The sequence below is a fragment of the Bombus affinis genome, chromosome 7 (assembly GCF_024516045.1).
Source record: "Bombus affinis isolate iyBomAffi1 chromosome 7, iyBomAffi1.2, whole genome shotgun sequence".
Taxonomy (NCBI): domain Eukaryota; kingdom Metazoa; phylum Arthropoda; class Insecta; order Hymenoptera; family Apidae; genus Bombus; species Bombus affinis.
Genome location: NC_066350.1, coordinates 12,699,186 through 12,720,758, shown reverse-complemented (window position 1 = coordinate 12,720,758; position 21,573 = coordinate 12,699,186). Strand labels below are relative to the sequence as shown.

At 39.4% G+C, this 21,573-nt stretch overlaps 1 protein-coding gene across 7 annotated transcripts in view; it reads left to right on the top strand.

Moving 5' to 3' along the window:
• Positions 1-18,507, top strand: part of LOC126918608 (cell adhesion molecule Dscam2-like) — a 162,501-nt gene extending 143,994 nt beyond the window's left edge. For 3 of the 7 annotated variants that reach the window (XM_050726680.1, XM_050726678.1, XM_050726684.1), the window contains 10 exons: positions 2,459-2,764; positions 5,495-5,791; positions 7,840-7,975; positions 8,446-8,573; positions 10,532-10,960; positions 11,360-11,644; positions 15,212-15,498; positions 16,509-16,761; positions 16,876-16,966; positions 17,723-18,507. In XM_050726680.1, the coding sequence (XP_050582637.1) occupies positions 2,459-2,764; positions 5,495-5,791; positions 7,840-7,975; positions 8,446-8,573; positions 10,532-10,960; positions 11,360-11,644; positions 15,212-15,498; positions 16,509-16,761; positions 16,876-16,966; positions 17,723-18,140 (2,630 nt within the window). In that variant the 3' untranslated portion in view covers positions 18,141-18,507. Of the gene's footprint in view, positions 1-2,458; positions 2,765-5,494; positions 5,792-7,839; positions 7,976-8,445; positions 8,574-10,531; positions 10,961-11,359; positions 11,645-15,211; positions 15,499-16,508; positions 16,766-16,875; positions 16,967-17,722 lie in introns of all 7 variants that reach the window. The other 4 variants (XM_050726683.1, XM_050726681.1, XM_050726679.1 and 1 more) reach the window with 4 other exon arrangements.
• The last annotated feature ends 3,066 nt before the right edge of the window (positions 18,508-21,573 follow it).

The window sequence follows — 21,573 nt, the reverse complement described above, 5'->3', positions numbered from 1 at the left end:
GCAATATCACAGGGATTGGATGTAAAAAGTGTACATATACGATACATCTAGCAAGCCAGTACTCATTAACGTACGCCCTTATTTTTTACCCCACTGACCTGTTGTTCTAACTTGTTGAGTTTCAACCCTCTAAGTATCGTATACCGTGTACAAAGTAAAAACGGAAACCGTTGTCGTTTAAAACGATTAAGATCGCGACAGTCGCGGAAGCTACCCTCGTCGCACGATACTCCCCTGGCGCTAAGAAACTTCCGCGGGACCATTTGCTGGTGTTTCGCGATGCCACGGAAATATTTTCAGCAAACTTGTCGCTCCACATTCTATTAGCATCCACAGAATCCTTTATCTTTGTTATCCTGTTAGCTTTCTCCCCTTTTTATTTTCCTCGGGTTCCTGCTACGATACTACGTTATTTCTCGCATAATTGAACTAATATTATTAGTGAAATTTTAGTAGTCACGAGTTGTAAGTTATACGTTACTACGTTTAATAAATTCCCTGAGGTAATGAGAATAAGTTTGGTAGTAAGAGCAAAACTTTGCCGTTTACTTCCTATTAGAATAAGTTTGCTAATCGTAATACTGTATTGTTGCAATCGATACACTCTTAGAATCGAGATAGGATGTTCTTAATATTATTTTTTAAAAATATCATCCTTTTGGAATTTATAAGATTTTTGCCTGCGTCGTTTTTCGTTTTCAAAGCTTCTAGAAGACAATGACGAATGATACGTTCATTGGTAGTTTAAATTCCTAACGAAAGATAACGCGAGTTTCCTGTATATTTATTGTGCTATTGCCAAGAGAATGCTGAAATTCTTGCAACACTATCTTAAACGAAACATGGGCAAAACAAAAAAGCATCAATTAATGCTCAATTTTATATAAATTATATTACAGGTAAATCATATTTTTCTTAATAAAATCTACTGCACTTTGCAAAGTTGTAAATTTCACATTATCCAAGTACATAATTAATATTCAACATCTCAAAAAAGAAACCTCGTTTGTCAGAGGGAGATTGCATAGATAACCGTAAATTTCAATGATAATTTTTAGGAATAATGTTTGTAATTCTCATCCTTCTATTTAATTTACGAGGATCTGATTCATATAACACCTAAACAACTCATTTTCAAAATAAATTACAAATCATCCATTATCCTATAACTTATAATTTATAGATTCGCTAATTATTTAAATATTTAAGAAATTTTTTCCAGTAGAATCCTGTTAATTTGATATTTTACCTTATGTAACCAGTGACCACATCTACTTGCAAAATATTTCCAAAATAACATAGTTTAAATAATACTGTGAACAGCATCAAACATAGAAATATCGGGACCTCGTGGATTTTCTATTTCAGTTTTTGAAACATTCGACCAAACGTTTAACCGACCTTCATCGCGAGTTAAAGTTCAACGACTAGTTGCAACGATGCATGAAATCTGTCCATCACTCGTGTGACTTCCGTGGTTCGTTCCGCTCGAAACAATAGCTCCGCTTAATTGCGCGGTTTCCTTTGCCAACACTCGAGGAAACGGTCGTACCACATTTTCCAACAAACCCGTCATCCAACGATAGTCGAAAATAAGCCGAAATTCAGCCGCCTGAAACTACATATCTCCGTGAAAAAAGACGAACAACAGCGTTTTGACAGTTGGATTTCGAAGGACAAATTTCTCTCCGTCGTAAGTTCCCTCGAGAGCAACCGGAAACGTGGAGCGGTCGTGTTCCATATTCCCACCCGTTTTTCTCGGTTGCATAGAACCCGTGATGCAGCTAGCCATCGAACGATCTACCTCGGAAAAGAAACACTCTTCTGCGTTCCGTGAAAACCACGGATAGAGTGGATATCGCTTTGTGTCGTGTACACGCGCATGCCACGTCGTTTTTCCGCTTTTGACATTTGACCCAGTGGAGAAAGATCGCGGCTTGTGGCCCACCCTTTTAACGAGACAGAGGAATCCCTCTGCAGTCGGTCACATCGTATACACACAACGACATTCGAATAACGAGCCCGGCGACCCTGTCTCGAAGAAATCGATCGGTTTCTCCTGCTCGCTTTCTCTTCAAGAAGTTAGCACTCGAAGAATTCTACCCTTGCAATCAGCAACGCAAAAACAATCCACTCGACACCCAGTTTACCTCTTCTCTTTGTCCTCGAATTTCCTCTCGAAACTGAAAACTTCTAGTCACGCCATTTGCCGCGGCAGTAACCAAACCCGCGACTCCGTCATCCTGCCTCTTTGCTCGAATTTCCACAGACAACGAGGATGCGATCGACGACCACCCTCGTGTTTTCCCTCCGCCGCATCTACATTTCCAAGCGTGAAGGTTAATTTTCACTGGTCACGAGAAACCGCCGCGTGTAGCGTATTTATAGAACGAGCATGTCTAGTAATACAATGGTATACGAAGGTTTGCAACGAATTCATGGTTACAATTTGACGCAGTTCCAAGCGCCCCGCCGCAGACGGTGGCATGCGCCGCTCTAACCGGCCAGAACATCCAGGTGACCTGGAAACCACCGCCTTCCGACAAAGTTCACGGGGTCGTGCAGGGTTATAAGTTGCTGTACGAGGCGGCCAGCGCGGTTTTGGAGCAGCAGGCAGGCAGGGAGACGAAGATCAGCCATGCACTGAGCACGGTGCTGCATGGTCTCAGCCCCTACACCAATTACACCGTACAGGTGCTCGCGTACACCAGGGCTGGCGAAGGTGTTACCAGCAGTCCGGTTTCCTGTACCACCGAAGAAACTGGTAAATTATTTGCTACTAGTATCTGTCGTATTTCTTGCTTTCGTCCCGTGGTAAACAAACGAACGTCAACTATCGACAGATAGAAGGAAATTTTCGAAGCGACGTTCCGACAGGATTGGAAAAATCGACGGCGGTATAGCTTGCGGGTTTCATCTCGGTGCTTTATAGTACAGTCGTTCTATTGACGTTTCAATAGATCACTATATAGATCAACGAGATTGTCGGCCAGTTTGTCGTTTTGGGATTGAGATTGGAAGATTAGGAGGGTGGGTTAGTGGGTGGATCGTGGATGTAAGTCGGCTAGAACCGGGATGTTAGGATTATTGAAACGTTAATGAGCTGTCAGACACTAGTACCGGTATTGGCCGAGGTACTAAAATTATTGAGCTTCTTGAATTAGCTGATTATCCCAGATACGATTATCTGGATTTCGATTTTCGGTGAATCGAGTGTATACATTGCTATTCATGGGTATTAAGATACCTGGTTTATGTTCAAATTACCAATGAAGCGATTAATCAATCATAGATTTACATTTATACAAGATAACGATGTAAGAATATACAAGCGCTATTTCTGTAAGTTACGAGAGAAACATAATGTACGAAGAATCATACGTATTGGATGGAAGAATCGTATAATCTCCTCACCTAAATTTTGTTGAGAAAATACTGTGTGAAATAGATGTAAAAGTCAGAAAATCTATATGAACAGCATATACGTTTAGCATCTGAACCCTCATATTTATTAAAATAGCATAGAAGTAAATGTTTAGAATGCACGTAATATTCAAGAATATATAAAATATGCAAAGTACAATGTTTATCATAACACTGTTACATAAAACAAATTCTTATTCTCGGTTCCATTTCGCAAATTATGTTTATAAAATATTAATAACAATAGAATCGCAGCTAGACTTTGGAAATTCCAATTTCTGCAATATTTCCGTAAGACGACTTACTTCTTCCCAGCTCATGTGCGCTTTTTCACTACCGTTTAACCCAAAAGAAGTTTAAACTCGAGTAACATAAGCTCGAAAATTTCTTGCCAAACGCCTTTCGCGTGAGATGGCTGCATGGTTCGCTTTATACCGGAAACAAAGGAGGCCACTTGCAACCATGAATTCCGGAGAATCGGCGTGGCTGTTTAACGAGAATGGAGAAACGTAGACGAAAAGAGTCAATGACAGAAACTTTAGTCGCGCCTTTGAAGTTAACGTTATACCGAGTTTGTTCTCGTTCTCGTACAACGTGGAAACTCAACAGCAGCTGGTTTTCCATTAAACGCAGCTGCACACGGGCCACTGTACGCGCCGGCCCGTCGAAATTCCGCGAAATGGGTCGCGAATAATTGTATCGCGTTATCGCGAAACTCGTAATAAACGCGCGTCGCGTCGCACTGCCTCGCCAAACGAAGCACAGGCGCGGGACGTAATCGAAATTTCGTGTATCACAAAGAAAACGCCCGAGTCCCGGGGAGAGTTTGTCAATGACAGAAACTCGGCGCGAGTGAATCCCGCCTCCCGGTCCCATGGATTTACTCGTCGACCCTTTATAAACGTTGTTAGTTGCTGAACACCGATTCGTTTTGAGCCGTGCAACAGACAGCTGGCGATATACAATCATGTGCCAATGAGCCGATAAATAAAGGGAATTTCAGAAAAGCAGAGCTTTAATGAATATAATTAAAAAGGATTGTGTGATACTTTTTGGACAAAGTTTATCGACAGACGTATATAGTCATTGTCACAAAAATCTGTATAGATACATTCTACAAAAGTATCATTTTTAGGGGAATAAATTGCTACAAAATTTTATTCTAAAATTGTTCATCATATTATGACGAGAGATTCGAGATATATTTTATTATTGCTTCGTATGTTAAGAAATAAATATATTATTACAGAATGTTATATATAGATGCATTATTAAAATATTAGGCGTACAAATGAATAATCCCAATTTTTCAGTGAGAATCAAAGTTTATTTAAAAAGAAAATACTGCAAGTTGTCGGATCAAAGCGTTTGTCGTCGCTTCCTATAACTGTAAACCACTTATTAGGTAAATAATGAATTCCACCGCGGAAAGATATTGCGTCTCTAGACAAGATCCAATCATTAAGTGCTGACAAAGGAGAATGTTCTACGAAATTGCTGAGTGACAACGCTAGGCCACACACTGCTCCTGCGACAAAAGACATCGTAATGAATCTTGTTTGGAACGTCTTGCAGCAGCCAGCATGTTCTCTAGACATTATTCCTCCAAATTACCACCTGTTCCGATGCAACACGTCTTATCATATACTTCCAATTAGTGAATGAAATGCAAACATGACTTGACGATTGAATCTTGTCTCGAGACAACATTTTGTCGTAGTGAAACTCGTCACTTACCTGATAGATGGTTTAATATAAATAATTTAAAAAGTTTTTTAAACGAACTTTAAGTTACACTGAAAGATTTGTACATAAATACGATACAATATACAACGAATATATACGATAAAACTGATCTTTTACCTCTACCAACAATATTTCAACGATTCAACGGAAACGTAATCTAAAACAGATTGACAACTCTCCTCTAACACATTCTTTTTACTCTACCAATCCCGAATTCAAAACATATCACGATTGACCATCGACGTAAGCAACGTTTTCTGTTCTCTTGTCCATCTCTTCCGCTGCACATCCGGGACAGCTGTCACACCTAGTTCTGCTGTTTCAGTTCCGGACGCGCCAGAGCGCGTGAAAGCTGTGATCAGTAACGAAGACGCAGTGGTGATATCTTGGCTGCCTCCACGGCGACCAAACGGAATCCTTACCAAATACACCGTCTATGTTCGGGTTTTGGACCAGGGCCAAGAGGTGAAGATCACTAAAAGTTCGTTGCCTGCGCAGAACCTGCACCACGAGGCGACTGGGTTGAAGCTGCGCGAATCCTACGAGGCCTGGGTTACGGCCTCGACCAAAATGGGGCAAGGACCTAGCACTCCGGTCATCAAACTTCAGTTGAGCAATACTGGTAAGCCATCGTACGACGAACGCGAAACTTTCCCTCTTCCTGCTGCAAGAAACGTTTCTTCGTTTCAACCATACCCTCGGCTATTTCTCTCTCTCCCCTCTCTCTCTCTCTCTCTCTCTCTCTCTTCTTCTTCTTCTTCTTCTTTCTTTCGTTCCCTGGAGGAATTGAATTGAACAACTCGATTCGCGAACGATCGTGGCGAACACGTGGAAAATGGGGCCAATGAACGTGGAAGTTATATGAAAAATTCGTGAGCCATAATCCCCCGGGAAACAAACCACACGATGCTGACTTTGTATTTCTGTATTCTACCCTCTCTATCGTCACTTTCTCTTTTTTTCATTCACATTGAGCTTCTCCTTCTACTTTTTGAAGATTCAGAAGTGCTGTATCGTTCTTACGGTGGCTACAAAAAGTTATTGGCATGCTACTGTATTTATTAGAACATTTAGATACTAATTAATTAGGGCCAAGTATATTAAATTTCCTGTCATTTTTCGTGGTACTTTAATATAATTATATACTTTTCTATAATGAAAATGGGATGAAAAATTTGATAACGAAATTCTTCGTTAGAAAATAAGGACATGTATCAATATCTTTAATGGCTATTGTAAATATCCGGTTACTGTAATAATTAGAAGTAGCACCTACTGTAAAAAATATATATATCTCTTTATGAAATCAACAGACAGTGAACTTAAATTATCTATTACAAGATATAGCGATATCTTGTAGTTGTTACATATATTTACTATTGAAATATCATTAACGTCGGAAGTCTTTCCATCAGCTTAAAAGAACTTTTCTAATCTAACTTATACTTCAAAAATTAAAATGTCTAGAGATAAAAAAACTAGTCAAATAATAAAGTACTTCTACGAGGATTAATAATTACAAAGGCGAATTTTATTATTGCATATTGGCTTGCAAAAGTCAATTTAATCAGATTCTAATATGAAGTTGTTCGAGAAGTTCGTAACGAAATTTAGGTAAAAATTTAGCGCTTTATCAAGTAACGTTTTCGCTGTTTCTTTTAATAACTTCATCTCAATCATCATTCTCTCCGCAATTTTTCCATTCTTTCCAACAATAAATTCCTTCAAGTAGATTTTAAGTTCCCTCAAGTTCTTAAAGCATTAAATTTCTCGTAATAAAGAGAGTTGTATAAAACACAGAATGAATAATGACGTGCCTTCGATAAATGTAATTCCTGTTAAAATTCGTTACTTTTTGCCTACTTTTCATCGGCACACAAGGCTCAACGTTATCTTATTGGAAAAGCGAAACCATTATAATTAACGAATTCCGATAATAATTTTAAAATTACAATACTACGAAGCTAAAGAACACGAAGGTAAAGAATTTTTCCAATAGCAAAGTAATTCCGCAGGATTTTACGACTATAAACGCGTTTTCAGTCTCCTCATTCCGTATATTTGTCTTCGAAAATTAACTTAATCGCATCAAAATATTCTAAATATTGTAAATATTCTAATAATGCGATAGCCACGATGATTTCCAGAAATAAAACCATCAATTTAGCCGTAGTTTAGTAATTCAAATGAATCAAATGATAGCATACCAATAATAATTTTCATAGACCAAGTTCGTTTCTGAAACAAGACATTCGATGGATTTCTCTACTGCTTGTTCATTGCCTCGTTTCATATGCATGGGATGTATAATCGATGTTACTCCCACGATTCTTTACTTTGACTTTGACTGGTTCAAAGTTTGGGTGGGGTCGAAGTTGATCGAAGTGACTCCAGCTGTGCTAATATAGGACTTCCGGGAATCATGTATTTTAATCAAAGTAACCCGGCTCGATTCGTTCGAATAATTGAAAGCATCTTCCCCGAAATCGGTGCTCGAGTTTCGTTTCTCAAATGTCCCGTTAAAAATTCTTTGCTTTCGAGGAATATAAGGAGAAGGAGAAACGAGGAGAGAGGAGAATAGACGAGGCAAGTTTCGAAAGTGAACTCAAACACGGATCATAGCTGGAGGAAGTTTAACGAAGAGCAAGGATAACCGGGACTTTTAATTAGTTCCAGCAGCTATAATATCGTTCGGAGTACCGCTGGTGGTGCCGTGGAGGGTGGACGTCAATATGGCCTGTCTCGCCGTCGGTAATCCACGGCCGACGGTGGAATGGCGTCGCGGCGACATCAAGTTGCAGCAGAAGTAAGTGTGAAACGTGTGCAAGATCGTGTACATGTATCATAGATTGTTTTCAGTCTCGTAGATTGAACGCAATACATAATAATATATTCCTGCGAATCTTTCGAGCGGTTGGAATAGTTTACGACTACTTAGCACGTTGACTGTCACGGTGATCATCAATGTCACCTGTGTTATTAAGTATTCTTAGAATACTTTGGAAAAAAAGGTAAATTTCATGAACTAAAAAGTCCTCAATGATGCGAATGATTTAGATAACAAATGTCGGAGAAAAGGTACACAAATACGTAGTCTAGTGATTACTGTCACAAAGATTAAATCAACGCGTTGCACATTATCGTCACGGTCGTGCGTAATAATAAATAATAATAAATTCGTGATTAGAAATTCATCTGAGGAAATTTGCCCACGAATTACGACACCTGAGACGCTACGGTGTATGTAAGTATGTGATCATGATGTTTCCACGACAGATCAGACATCGGTTCGGACAACACATTAACACTGAGGAACGTACAGAGGACGCACGAGGGAAACTATTCCTGCCACGTGAAGAATCCTCTTGGCTCCGACGAAATCGTGTACACGCTGCAAGTGCAAGGTATGTGGAACGAGTCACTTGGGAGAAAAAATCATCCCGGCGATCCGGATTCTTCGTCCTTTAATGTCATTTTGCAGTAATCGCTTTATCCCGATGTTGTTATTGTATCTGTGGTGAGAAACGTGAGGCGATCCTTTTATTGCCGCTCATTCGAAACTCAGATTCTATTGTATTTAAGACAATCCTTCTGACCCTTATTATATGAAAACTTATCTTTTTAAACATCCTTTTCGCTTGGTTTAGGATTCCTCCATCAGCGATTTACAACTAAAGTAAAGGGTTTACCGCGTGTTGTTTGTAACATTGTTTCGGCGAGAAGGGGATAATACCAGGCAGATAACCACTATGGCAAAACGAATCGGGTCAACGGGTCGCATTGGAAACGCGAATTGACGTCGCGTCCTGGGTAACCTTCGTTTGTCTCGCTTGCGTCGCGCGTATTATCATGGCAATGAACGGGAATTGGTCGCAGTTATCCTGGGAAAGCTCGTCGTTAATGGGAAGAGGAGAGTTCGTTAAAAGTTACATCGAACTGTTTTACGTTTCGATGGCTATGCAATTATTTGGCGTCGAATAAAATACGTATTTCGAACACGCTCGAGAAGATACACCAACAACTATAAGTATTAAAACACCTATTAAAATTTCATATAAATTGCATACCTTTCTCTCTCTCTCTCTCGTTGCTGTTATTTTATTACAAATATATTATTTCACTCGCATCACATATACCTTACAATATAATATACTAAATAAAATAAAATTGTTTACTTTCTCCCAATGAATAATAAGGAAAGATACTTCGTTTTGTTACTCGTATTATATATACCTTATATCAGAAAATACTAAACAAAGTGACCTGATACTTATGGTAAGTAGTGTACGACGAATACGTTTACCAAAGACACTTAGTTACGCGGAACGAGCGTAGAAGGCGACGACGACGATACAATCTCCACGTCGTTCGAATTCTCGCGGTCGTACGTGAGAACGGATTTCGGGAAAAACTAGGCAAATATGTTACACGCGACGTGCACCGAGTTTTCTGATTTCGTTTCCTGTCGGCGACTATGGTGGCTGTATCTCAAGCTCAGCAAGAATAGATCGCACCTAGAGACTTTGCTTTGGAATTTGTTGAACAGTTGGTTCTTATGAATTACAAATTCTTTTCAAGTTTCTTTGAAGATTCGTTATTTGTAAAGTGGGTCGTTGTTTGCCTGGAAATTTCGATAACGATGAAATGAAAAATTGGTCAAGATAAATCAATTTTAAATTCTAATTTTTCTAAATGCGAATAACACTATGATTTCGTTTATCTGAATTTGTCACGGGACAAATAATGTAATTAAGATTCATACGATAGCAGTTTATCAATGTCATTATTTTTATTCCCACGTAATAAAAGTCCGCGTTCAAATAAGTGAAAGAGATTCGATCGACGGGAATCCAGTTAATCAAACATTAACTAAAATTTCATTCGAATAAATGGAATTGAAATAAATTATTTCCAACAGAAATGAAATGCCGCATTAAAACATAGCCCAAGAGATTGGAGTTATCTCGTCTTCTCTGGCTAACTCTGTTGCAGTAGAGTATCTCGCTTAAGTTTGAACGAACCAAGTGTTTCTTGATATTTCACCAAAAATCTGTAGCGAAAAAATGAAGTGAAAAATCACTATCAAGTACGATTATCAATAGCGTATTATTGGCGATTATCGATAACGATTATTTCATTTTTCTTTAAAACTTGAGAAATTTATTAACGACAGTGGAAGACATTCAGGTCAAGAATGACACAATGGACGCAACTAGTTGAGAGATTTAACAGATCGAGGGAAACAACTTCTCTCCCGTCCTCTATTTACGGCTGTCCAATTTATAGTTTAACGTGATTAATCAATCGAGCAGTCGTTCTTGAGCGATCAAACCACCGGCCTTAATCGAACAACTTTGCACAGTGCCGCCAACTCCACCGACTTTGATCGCCACTGGTACCACAACCGACGCGGTTCAACTGCAGTGGAAGCAAGGCGACAATGGGGGCGCCCCTATCAAAGGATTCTTGTTGGCTTATCGTCGAGAGTTCTCCGAATGGGAGGAAGTGATGTTGGATAGGAAAGCAAACACGCATCTTCTCGAAGGTTTACAGTGTGGCACCAGGTACCAGTTCACGTTAGCAGCCTTCAACAGAATTGGTAGCGGAAGCGCCAGTAAGATCGAGACAGCGAAGACAAATGGAACGAAGCCTATTCCTCCTACGAAACATCAGCTGATCAAGTCCAACCAGACGTTCATTACGCTGGAATTGACCTCCTGGCAAGATGGAGGATGTCCTTTGTTGTATTTCGTGGCAGAATATAGAAGACTTCCTGGTGATTGGTTGCTCGGTAAGCATTACAGAAGTAGAAGATTATATGGAGAAATTGATTTAGTTTGAATTATTGTTATTAGTGAAGTTTTATAAGTTACAAATTACGTGGACTAATATAGTATACATATATACAGTAGCTACAAAAGCTGATACAATTAATTGGTAAATTATTATGGGAAAAGGTGTTCATGGTTTTTGGTCGCGGACTAATCACTTTTTCCTTATCTTACTTTCTTCATTATTTATTTAATACCGATCGTTAATGATAATTTCTCCATTAATATAAAAGAAAAGTACAATTATTAAAAACAAAAGTCTTGTTAAAAGTTTTGGTATCCGAAATAGTTCCGGAAACTTTTTGTAGCCCGCAGCATGTTATGGTCTGTTTCACACAGCGACCCTAATTCTGTTGCAGTGTCGAATAGCGTGCCGCCGCAATCGAGATTCCCTATAGTGGGTCTGGAAAGTGGTACCAAATACGAACTCCGTGTCACCGCGTACAACAACGCAGGCTCGACGCAGGCCGAATACCTGTTCAACACGCTATCGCCGACCGGCAGTAATCGAATACATGACGAGCATCCGCCGGAAACCGAAGAGACCTCGCTGTTTTTTGACGCCCACGTGCTGGCGCCTAGCGTGATCTCGCTTTTCGCCGTATTCCTAGCAGTGGGTGGCGTTTGCTTTTGCTTGAAAACACGTAAGTCTCTTTTCGCGGGTAGATCCTTCGCTAACGTTCGTCATTCACAGTTATTCGCCACAAAATTTTATTTTTTTGTTTAAATTAAATATTCGTTCGTCGACATTTACTTTAAACGACGAATCGTAACAATTTGGTCGATGTCCGCGTGTAATTAGGCGTAAAATATACAACCGGCGGCAAGAAGCAGTGTCCATGAGAGTTCGACGAACGTTTTTGCGACGCGTTTATGGACAGCGATCGGGGAAATTCCCATTTGGCTTGAAAATTCAAATTCATTTCTGCGTTACCGTTATCGCGTGTGCTCAAATAACCGTACATATAATTAAAATCACCGGAGGGAGATGTATATTTCGTTGTATTGAAACAAGCGTTATCAAACAAAGAAGCATTGAATCGATGTTCAATTAACGACCCTAGTTACGTGCACGTGTGTATACTTCAACGTATAACATGCGCGTACGCGTGAAACGAAAATCATGATTTCAGAGTAACAACGGAATTCGTGTCTATAACACGCCCGAAATTCGGTCCGGTATACATATCCTATACCTCGTACATTCAATCACGAACCATCGCCGATTCAAACTTAATCGTGCTATAGCAATTATCCGCTAACTGATCCATCTATAAGCTTTAACTTTCGCCGATTCGACAATGAAGTCTTACGTCGATCAAAGTAAGATTATTACATTGATATTAATAAAGAATCGAGCCGAAGTTTAGATTGTAGATTGTGAAACATATAAGGTCGGAATCGATCGTAGTAACACGTTCAGATCAGCGTGGATCACTGATGACCGTGATTGGAGTAACATTTGTACAGTGCATATATTTAACCGTTCGACTATTCCTTCAAATAATTTGTTCGGCATAAAGTCTTTATAAATGTATCAAATCTTTCTCGATTGTACGATCTTATGTCTTTAGAGATCTTTTTGATCTGTTCCTTTTGAATGATTCAAATCATTCTTTACAATATCAGTTTCGACGATATGGTAATCACTTTCGTTATGTGTATTATCTTTGTCAGAACTTGTTAGAGTACATATCCTTACACTGTATTATAATCATCCACCTGATCCATTGATGAGTTCCGATTTCCTCAAATTCGACGATAAAATCTTACATAGAAAGTTCGATAGTTACGCTACCTCATGTACTATAGATAGTTACCACATAGTCATAAGTATCCAGACACTGTTCAATTTATAGTAGCAGTAAGTGAATTTTTATCAAAGTTTCCAAATCAATGATGAATTGGTAACTAGAAACGACGCTAACTACTTTAATATAGGATTTTCAGGCTATAAAATTAAATTATCCATTAAAAAGCATAACGCTGTTTAAATGTCACTGGTTGAGTTCAATCAAATTATAAAAATACTGATTCTATAAAAATACGTTAACTTCGAATTCCTCTTAAATCTTGCCACGATCATTTTGAATCATCCAATTTATATTTATGAATATATATAGTTCGATCTATATATATACAGATCGATCACAGAGGAAATTCGAAAGTAAGGATAGGGCGACTCGATCGGAGGGCAGGAATCGATAGCTCGGTACTCGAAGCACGCGGGTAGGATTTCAGCGGCGGCAATTTGCATTAAGCCAGAAGGGCGTGCTGGCGCCGCACTCGTACCACTCGTCGTTATTGAGTAGCTAAACGTCGCAGGATTGTGCTCCAATTACTATACCGTGGGGGCACCTTTGAGGGATGGCGAGCCACGAGATATCGCCGGTTAACGGGCGAAAATTGATTCCTGATTTTCGTTTCTACCCTCTTTTCGCGTCTCAACGTTCCTCTTAATGGATCCAATCGGGTGCCGTGCATTTTTATTCGGCCAACCACTTACCACTGCAGTGTCAACATCACCGGGATTGATACGTTCGTCTGGAACGATTTGATTAATTAAATGCCTGGCAAATGAGGCAGCCGTGCGCGGATCATGCAATTATACCTGCCGTTATGGTGCTAAAGCGAAGCGATCGTTTCGTTGGCGCGCGTGGAATGAACAGAAATTATGTATGCGTTTAAAATGATTCGAGAGTGGCGCAAGATTCTATTCTAGATCGTTGGATTCTCTTTTTTAAATCTACTGATCAGTTTGACCTATATCCGAGTGACTTATGTCTAATTACAGTCTTCTTTCTTGGTATTAGAACTGTATTACACCCTCGTTTTCTCACCTTCTTCGAGATGTTGGAATAAAAGCTCTTACAGTGGGGTGCAAAAGTTTCTAGCCAGATAGATTCGTCGCTTTATATTCCAAGGACGATATGTAAAAAATTCCTAATATTCGCTACGAGGCTAGGACGAGCGAAAGAAAACGAATAAACATGTTATACAGTCATATAATATTAATTAAAATTCTGCGACATATTGCTTTTGGAACATAAAGTGAAAAATTTGTTCGTTGTAAGCATCTTATCGATATCTGGGATTTCTTTCCCAGTAGCGTACGACTTAACTGCACTTTTGAGATAAGTATAATTACAAGCTTAATCGACGAAGTCCTTTATTCGATGAAATTTTGGTAGTAGATTTTCAAAGCCGTCAAAGCCGTCCCCGTTGCGTTGAAATTCTCCCCGATAGCGTGGTAGAGCCACGTCAAGTCTTTGATACGTGGGCGGTTTGAAAGGTTTGTCGAAGTATCCTAAGACGCTGTGCTTTGGACATGTCGTATCACCTATAACAGGTAAACACTATTGACGATTTTTCTTCTATTTTTGTTACCCTGTTAATTACAAAAAACAACGTGTTCGACGTACTTCGTATAGATTTATTCTAACACTCGCATGTATGTATTAACACTTGAAATATTTTTTCAATAGCATTTATGCGATATATGTGTTAATTCACTTGTTGAGTTACTTCTTCGGACAACTTACTTATCAAAAGAATATCAAAGTTTTTATATAATTGCAATCCTATGTTCTCAATTTTGCAACCAAACGGGCTTGTGAAAGGTGTAATTTTTGAATGTCTTCCTTTTGGATCAGATCGTACTCTCTTAATATTATTGGTTTTGATATCATAATCATTTTTAGTATATTTTTATTATGGCCTAATGTTCATTTCTTAGCACGATTTAATAATAATCGATCAAACTATCATCCACTGATCATCAATTGAATTATTATACATCTATTATCAGCTAAATCATCATCTATTAATCGTGAACTATTACCCACTGCTTATCAATTAAGCCATCATCCATTAATCATCAACCAAACTATCATTCATTTCATCTATCCTTCCCGTTCATTAATGACGAAAACTCCGAAACTTGGCTGCTTTTTTCCCAAATCGACAAAATATTTCACTCGATAAATTACTTCTACATCTACCTGGCGTAGACACTTTTCTCATAAATAAATAAAATTAGTTTATCGAACTAGCATTCCAATAATTGGTCTGTCCACTTCAAGCTTATAATAAATCTTTCGTAACCGGTGTACCTGCAGATATCTGTCTAATATTTCGATCGATTCGGTCAGATCGCACGGCGTAAACGGATAATCACGAAAAAACGTGTTAATTAATCGCGATGATTGCAGACGCGGAAAGATCTGGTCGAGCGAACGATCCGAATTCGCAAACGCAGGCTGCGCTGGAGAACAAGCATAACATGGAGCAGAGGGAACAATACTACGCGACCGTGAGGAAACCGGGCCAGCAGTCACCCTGTCGCGAGGTGAGCGCGCTGGAAAGAATACCCGAATATTCCGAAGACATTTATCCGTACGCCACCTTCAATCTGCCCGAGCAGGAAAACCTGTCGGCGAACCCGATGCGACAGGCGTTCTACTACGAACGTAGCGAAACGATGCTGCAAGGCAATCAGGTACGAGTACCGATCATAAATAACTGTCGACGAAATTCGATAAAGAAACGTTTCGAAGATGGCGAGAAGAGACCTTTTCAAACGGATGTACTTTCCGTGGCTCCTACACACGGAGTAATTTAATCGATCGAAAAGGCTGTATCCTTCTCTTCTGTGCGCGTGTCTCACATTCGTGCATACCTGGCGCGTTACGGGAAAGAAATGTCTCTTCATCGGGGAGGGTGGAACGATATATCCTGGTGTACGAGCGTGAGAGATCAGGTCGATGATATATTGCTTGTATACACGTAGGCGGATATCCCGAGAGATCAAAGTAGCCTGCACTCGATCTCGCGTATAAATGTAAGACGACTTCCATTTATGTATCGTGCCCGAGCTTACGTTAGATCTGGCGAGACTTTCCTTTCAAGTAAATGTGCTTGCCTCTGTGTGGTCGGAAAACTTGTTACTTACCTCGAACATCAATAGAGAATCTGGTTCTGCAAACTGGTAAAATAATCGTATACGTACACAACAGTGTCCGCTTAGCTGCGGTTGCTTCGATTTACATTTTCCCTGCAGCTAGCCAGCCAGGGTAGGTAATCGAAAATTTTTCTTTCTCTTCTTCGCTCGTCTCTGAACAAGCTTTAAGTGGGAGTTTAAAAAATATTAAGGGCGAACGAGATACAAAAAAAAAAAAAATTATTTAATATACCTATCCATTGAGTTAGAACTACGTACACAAATTTCTCCGTTCCAACTACTACGCTATATCATAGATAGTAAATAGTTCTTGACTGTTCAAATTACTATTCGATACGCAGACGTTCGTGTATACAGCGGCTAATTTATTACTGTTCAATATCACGAAGCCAAATCCATACAGTTACTTTCGTTGAAGAACAACCCCCGTATCTTGTGTATATGCAGCCATTTCATTTAATGGCATTGAACGTCATTGAGATGTTTGTATGTAGCTTCTAATGTCGAGGCTTATACCAAAGAACGTAGGTAACTTTTACACGTTGCAGTGCGACATGGAGCAGTATACAAAGGTACGAGGGAGGGCGCGGCGGAAGTCGAAATCGTTCAAATCAGAATCGGAGGAGTACGATACACTAGGCTCGGACAGCGACACGGAGGTCGGTACCAGCAGTCGCACCGAGTCGTCGAATCACCTGGACGACTCCGGGCCGGCGTCGATAATGACGCGATCCCCGGGGCCGAATTCGATCGGGCAGAGGGAGCAGCGACTAGCCCTGGTCCCGAGGCCGGTTCATCATAGTAAGTTAGTATTCGATTTTCTGTGTCGACGCCGGCAACAGCCTTAAACAGCATCCAGGTCGCCACTAACGTCTCACGTTTCTCGCATCAACGTGTCTCGCGTGCACCTTCCAGATGTGCTGTACCACACGCACGAATCAAGTACATCAACCGAGCCGTCACCAATTTCTGAGAGGAAGACCTTCCCGAGGCTCGAGAAGCAAAGGTACGATAACCCGGAGAAATATTCCTATGGATTGTACTACGAGTCATTTTCATTCGAATACCTGTCAAACTTTCTAAACTTTTTTATGAATTCTATTATTAGCAATGTAATCTTTTTCTGGTTCATCCATTTCCTTTGAGTCTGTATACTGTATACGGTAGAACTTTATTCATGGATACGATATCTTAGCGCCTCGTTAAGTGAACTTCTATTGAACGAATCTACTTGTAGAACTCGTATTATACACACGAATGGAAAATTATAAGTAATGGACAGAATCAAGGAACTCCTACTATATGAGTTCTTTCACTATCGTTGAATACAGATAAATAGAGTGCTACCGTGTATTTATCATTATACTGTGGATGTTTATACAAATTTATATCTTTTTAAACACAGCTAGAGAGATGAAACTGCTATAGAGGACTTATTTCGTCCTTTAAACATTATAACGAATAGTTTACTCTGAATATTTTACATATATTTGCATGTTTCTTTCTATATTTCTTAAAAATGTATAAGCATCTCTATTCATTATTATTCAGCTTTCCCAAAAGTGTTTCTCTCTTTTTGATATACTGGCTATGAAAAAAAGCATAAAAGGAAAGAGTAGAAAATGAGTCTAATCGCTACCGATATAACTTCGATCTCTTTTAACGTAACATCATGATCGATGCTTAATCCACTCTAATCTAAAAAATGTCTAATATTATAACGCGTTCAATGTCGTATCATATGGAATTGTTAAATTTACAGGAATCAAGGAGCAACACCCGATATGGGAATGGACGGTCGTGTATCGGGAATACTACGCCCTGTGATGAAGCTCTCGGAATCCGGGATGCATTCGTATTCGAGGGGAGCATCGCCGAGTCAACCGTCGAGGCCTGGATCTTGCGATCGGCTGGGGAAAGATCCGAGCCCGAGGAAGTCCGTAGAGTCGTTGTGCCTGCTGGAGGAACCCGGATCGTCCAGAATGGCAAGGAAGGAAGAGGACTGGGGCAGCGAGCTGTCTACGTTGGAACTGAAGCCGCCGACAGGTTTCACGGACGCGCACGAGACCAGCGAAGCGGAGTGCGATATCGACATGAAACTGAAGCTCCACAGGAAGAGGACGGGTTTTCCTTCTAACTCGCTCTCGAAATCACCTAAAGACTTCACTATCACTGTCTAAGTGTGTTAATCAAATATTCGAAGAAAAAAAATGAAGTAAAACTAAAATGAAACCGCAAAAGTTAATGAAACGAATAAAAAAAAAAAAAAAACGATATATCGCATAAGAGACACAGTCACACGTACACACATACAGACACAGACACGTAAAAATAATAAAGATGCCAAAGCATGATGAGTGTTAATTCAAAAAAGCAAAAATGTAAAAAAAATATGAAACGCAGAAAAGAAAATTTCCTCGCCGTTGAGATTGTCGGGATCCCCCAACGCTTCTCTGTGGATGGATGACTGTCTTTCCGTGTAACTACCGTCGACGATCCATTTACAATAAAGAGGTATTTTTGTAAGAAAAAGCGGAAAAAAGCTAACCATCAGTGTAATTTCTTTCGTAAACCTTTACCTATGCAGCACCGAAAATAGCAAAGAATGTAAATAAGAGTATTCTATTTTGTTTTCTATAAATTTCGAAGGAATTTATTGATTTCGGATTTAAATTCATCGACGATTGATGTGGCACTTCGTTAAGTACCGATCGAAGAGATAGATAGCTTCGAAGCGAATTCGAAATTCCCACCGATCGGTTGCCTTTCAGGCGAGAACAGTGATTCGTTAAAATGACAATTTGTGGCTATAGACGCGGTCATAAACAAGACGTCAATCAGCTTAATTACTAGCGCTTATCAGTTGCACGTCAGTCGTATTTCCACAGGACGGTAATTCGATTCTGGAATATATCTGGAGATAGAATCGCTACGTTATCGTATGTGATAAACGATGTAGTTCAACATGTTTTATTGAATCCACATCGCTTTAATATCGACCGAAGCATATAAAAAATTAAAAATTTCTTGTTAATGAATTACTTAGTAGATTCAATCATATCTTTATGATAATTCACTAATCCCTGTTGTTATAACGATATCAATTGCCGAAGAATAATCGCAAACGCCACCTTTGTACTTACCTTTACCGTCATTTGATAGGTCCGAGAGAATTGTAGAATTCCTAAATTCTCACCGTCGATAACAATGAAGAGCTTCGTTACCTTAAGCTTCATTCATCTCTCATTCGTCGTTAATTTATTATTTGCATATCATGCAAACAATCCCGAATGTACAGAAGTTTTATTTATTTTAGTTTCAATAAAACAATTTCTTATTTTCTATTATATTAATGTTTTACTACTATGCGGATTTAATACCAACAAACAAATTAGGCAGAAACAATATGGGAAGAACAAAGAAAGATCAATAATCAATAGCAAGACTGTCACTGACACAGAAAAAGGAAGCCCTAAATCTAAAACAGAAATTTAACGATAATTCCATCTACTTTGATCAACAAATGCAAAAAAAATCAATATGTGAGAAAAAGAAAATACTGGTCGTCGGCTATAGGCGTAGTATGTGGCGCGATTTATAATTTTACGATCGATGCAATGAATGACTCACGATTTTTTTTTTCGATAGTAAGAAGTGTATATTACTACAACATACTTGTGGGATATCGATTGCAACAATGATCGCATCAGAGAAGGGGTGGAGAGCTGGAGCGGGGATTCGCTACTTTTCTACACGGCGGATACGTATACAACAAAGAAAAAACACACACTTATTAGCTGTGACAATAGTTTTTCGCATATCAGTATGTGTCGTGTAGTCGCATTTTTTTTCTTCGTTTTAACCAGGGTAGATTACAATAAAATTCGCATTCAGAAAACACGGAATACTATTTCATTCGAATTATAGTAGATCGCATTGAACGCGGAGTGGAGCCTCGATCGTTCGGTGTCCACCCCGTTTTCTCGTCTATAAAATTATCGTAAAATATGTATATGGCAGTCAAACAATGTTTCGTTTTGTTGATCATCTAAAAAAAGGGGCGTGGAATGTTTCTTAAAGTTCTTTCATTTTTTTTTTCTCGTTTTGCTCCGTTTGCTTCCTTCTTCTTGTTTTCTTCGTTTGTTTAAAAAATTCGCGTAAACGATTGGCAGACAGTCGTTGGCAATGTTTCGTTTTGCGCAAATGGAAGAAAGAAAACCGTGAGGTTCACACGAGCGAGGACAGCCGTCAAGAAAAATCTGAACGAGCATCAGTTCGACACTTAACATTGAGTATTACGCAGGTAACTGGTTAACATTTATCTCAGTGTGTATACATCCATGCTAGCTTAGTATTTAATTGGTCAAGATACTGTTACGGTGAAAGGACATACGTGTATCTTTTGCTTGTTTCCACTGTGCATTTCTTCCAACATTTCGCTTTAGCGTAGCTGTGATCGAGAACAATCGAAGCATCGTACGATCGTTTAAGGTAAACGGACATGTTACAATCTTGATCGTTCGAGTTATCAGCTGTTCTCCAATTTATATGCATATATATATGTATCTTGTTCTTCGAGTTTTTCCAACTTCGCAAATTTTTGTACTATATCGAATTGAAACATCGCATGCTAATCGTAATGAAACTGCAGCGCGATCTCTCAGAAACTGGTACAACGCTAGCTGGCGAACGTGGAGAAAATTTTCTTCGATGTCGTTCCGTTGCGAATTACGATTAACTAGGAAAAAAAAAAACATCGATTATAAAAATGTATACGCGCGAATGCTGTTCGCCAACGAGCTATCATCGCGGAAAATTATTTGCACACTCAGTCAGACAATTACACGTTCGATTAGCTTTGATTACGCACGCAATATCGCTAGAATCCATGACGAACAGAAAATTAACCTTCGCATAAATCCGTCTTCTTAGTCGCGTCTCGCTGCATTTCCGTTTTTCTTCCATGCAGTTCCATTACGACGTCGCCGTGCTAGCGGAAGTAGCGTGCCATCCAAAATTTCAAGGTTCGAGGAATGAAAAAGGTCGGAGACGATGGGATCCATCGATTAGGCCAATTGCAAGTGTGAAACGCGAGTGAAAAGTCGTTCCGCCATTTTGATAGGTGGCAAAAGCTTCTCGGTGTATCATCATTATCCCATATTTTTTCTAAAGCGCTACGCATGTCATGTCCGATCATCGATTAGCTGAATGACAATTAATGCTTGTTTATTTAGTGTACACGTGAAACATCATGGATACGTATATAAAGAGTTTCTCTTATCGTAGGCCTGTGCGAATACTTGCATTTAAATGTCGCGCGTCGATTGACTCGATGCTGCGGAAACTAACGCCGGAAAGGAAACGTATTAATAATCGTAATATACTATAATAATCGTAAAAAACACCGTTCTTGTCGGTCGCGGTCTTTTCTCATTTTTTTTTCTTTTTTTTCCTTTTTGTTGCTTTAATTCGTTTGTTTGTCGTGTTTGCAGTCTTACGGTGGCGTGACGTTGTACGTTCCCCGCGCGCGGATTCTCTAATTCGAATAATGTAACATCGTGGTCGACCTGAAATTTACCTCTAAACGCTAGAACCGATTTCTCCGATGATATT